This window comes from Lactuca sativa, chromosome 6 (assembly GCF_002870075.4).
Source record: "Lactuca sativa cultivar Salinas chromosome 6, Lsat_Salinas_v11, whole genome shotgun sequence".
NCBI classification, from domain to species: Eukaryota; Viridiplantae; Streptophyta; class Magnoliopsida; order Asterales; family Asteraceae; genus Lactuca; species Lactuca sativa.
Window position 1 is genome coordinate 30154281 of NC_056628.2, and position 2959 is coordinate 30157239.

The following is a 2959-nucleotide window of genomic DNA, read 5'->3' on the forward strand; positions in this document are numbered from 1 at the left end:
TTCTTACTAGCCAGCTATTAATTTCTTCTTGATGTTTTGTAAGAAAGAACTTACTTTCGCTCATAATTTATTCGCCTGACAAACAATATATATAACATACAGAACTTGGAATGTAACAATCAAATTAATGTTTAAATTTCCCATGGGTCTATGACTGATATTTCACATCCCATTACGTACGTATACGTACTCTAGTTTGGCATGCATAGATTATATATTATATTTAAAATTTTATCACAATGGAAGATTTAGGGGACACATGTTGGTTACTGGAACCAGAAGTAGCCCCATAATTTTAATAAGTTCTTGTACGTACATGCATTAATTAGTATTTAGAAGTTAGCACACTAGAATATGTACGTATCAGGTGGTGATTCAAATCAATTTAATCATGTAATTAGAAAGGGTATTGTTTTCTTTATTCTAACACTTGTGTACTTTTTTAAGTTATAACATGTGAAGAAAAAAACGACCCCATAATATTAGATAAACCCCATCCCCAAACAACACGATCTCAAGTAAGAAACTCACATAATAATGAGGAATTAATCAGCCATATAACATGAGTTGTAGTAATTAAATTAACCATGATTCACCTAAACTCCTAGCGGCTCGAAAAGACCATTACTATTGAAATAAAAAAAAATAAAAATAAAACAAAAGGAAAAAAAAAAATCAAAGATAGGATTGCATATTATGATATGGGCAAAAAGGGGGTCAGTTTAGAATTTCCTATCAACTGGATGCTCTTCATGATTCTGTCTGATCGATCACTTATCTCTCTTCCTGTTTGGTAGATAGCAAGTCCATGATACCTGAAAATTTATATCATACGAATATTAATTTAGATTTTGTGTCTTATATATTTAACATTTTATAGATTGATATCGATGAGAATATAAAGAAAAAGCCTTACCCGGAACTGGAAATGCCGCAACCTGCTTAATAAGGAGACTTGTTACCCGATTCCCGAGGTGCGTTGCACCTAAAACATTCCATTCTGCTTGCAAAGTTGTGCTCATTGCAGCCAGGCCTACAAAAATCAAGTCACTATATTATGTACACTGTAATAAATTTATAAGTTTAGTCATGCACCCATAAACTTTATTTGACAAATGTTTTTCTAGTTTTTGTATCTCATCTACCTCATGTCTAGATAAGTCCAGATTTTCCAATATAAACTGCCAAAAGAATTGCATACCCTTTAGGGATAATATAGGTCCGAAAATGGTCTAGATAGTATGTTTAGGATATATAAAGTGGATATAAAAAATAAAACCTTGAAAAATGCGTGGCAAATAATTGGAATTGAAGTCTTTAAATGTCGATAGAGTTTAACTCTACATGTAAATAGCGACAATTTTGGCATGATTGTGGACTTGGTATTGTCATAGACTCATAGTCACATGATCTTAAGTTATTAGTAATCCTAACGTAGAGCATTTATCCATGCATGAAATATATGCAAATGATGTGAAAGTGTAAAGTGTTAAACATGTTTATATATAGGAGACGAATCAATATTACCTGCCGCATATCCAGTCACCGGACTTCCACCCTGAACGGCTGCTGCCACCACCTCCACCACCACTTCCTCCACCAAACCCGAAACCCCTGCCACGTGACATATCACCATCAAAAACGCCACCACCACCACCACCACCACTACAAGCTAAGTCATCCTTGAACGCACCACACTTGAAGCAGCTCGAGCGGCTAGCAAAGTTGTGAGCCCCGCAGTTGCCAACATTGCAGTACCAATCACCCGGTCGGACATCTGGGCCTGTGAAGCCAAATGCTGAAGGGCTGATGATACTTCCTCTACCACCAAACACACCACCCCCACCACCATACCTCGTCTCCCCACATCTTTGGCAAGAGTCCCTCCTCTGGAAGTTCAAGTGCTGGCATGACCTGCAGTTCCAATCTCCTGGCCTGCTCATCTTTCTACACCACAAAACCAAATGTTGAGAGAGAGAGAGAGAGAGAGAGAGAGAGAGAGAGAGAGAGAGAGAGAGAGAGAGACTTTAGATCAAGTACATGTATACAATGTGTGTGTGTGTGAATCGATTAGGGTTTCTAGTATAGTCTTACCTTGTGATGGATAGGAAGTGTGTGTTTCTTTTGAGGGATTCCTGAATACGGTGTGGTGGAGGTGGTGGGCGAGCGTTTATATATATACATGCAAAAAGGCCTCGAAGTTCGAGGAGATTCGGGCAGCTGTAGTTGAAGCTGAAGCTAAATCACCTTTCTCTTTTTAATATTCTTCCCTTGAACAACGGAACTTATAATCTACACTTAATATTAAACAAACTACTATTTAATATTATTGATACACCCTTATCTTATATTTCAAAATGTACATTATTTTTTTTTATAACAATAACAATCTTTCCGATACAGGTAATACCGTCGGACCAAACACCTATTTATTTGTTTACTACTTTATATCCCGTAGGAACCAAGGTTATAAAATTAATTAAATTTTTTGAGTGAAAATTCAAAGTTATTAATCAATTAGTATTTTAAATAAATTATTAATTAGGAGATTTTTTAGTTATATAAAACTATAATTATTGATTTTAAATAAATATGTGAAATTATATCACTTTATAATTTGTATTAATTTTATTTTAATGATATTAATTTAATGTAGATAGAGTGAAAAATTTAAAATTTAAAATAATAATCAATAGGTTGACATGTGGCAAGTATTAATTAGTACACATAATATGGTGACACATGGCAAAAGAAAAATAAAACATGCATTAATTAAGATGTTTAATAAGATGACACATGTCAAAAAGAGAATAAAACTATTCTTTTATTAAAATAGGAAGATTTATAAATATTTATGAAGAAATAAATAATCAATTTATATATGTTATTTCTTTATAATATAAACAAATATATTATAAACATCAAATATATTAATACCCACAAATATATTATAAACAAT

The 2959-nt window shown here is 33.3% G+C and overlaps 1 protein-coding gene across 1 annotated transcript; it reads right to left on the minus strand.

The window, feature by feature from the left end:
* Positions 1 to 514: 514 nt before the first annotated feature.
* On the minus strand, positions 515 to 2201 carry LOC111883118 (transcription initiation factor TFIID subunit 15-like). The gene is made up of 4 exons (XM_052764436.1): positions 2095 to 2201; positions 1528 to 1947; positions 917 to 1033; positions 515 to 815 (listed from the first exon to the last, which is right to left on the minus strand). The coding sequence occupies exons 2-3, from the start codon at positions 1941 to 1943 to the stop codon at positions 943 to 945; spliced, it is 507 nt and encodes a 168-aa protein (XP_052620396.1). The 5' UTR covers positions 1944 to 1947; positions 2095 to 2201; the 3' UTR covers positions 515 to 815; positions 917 to 942.
* Positions 2202 to 2959: the final 758 nt, after the last annotated feature.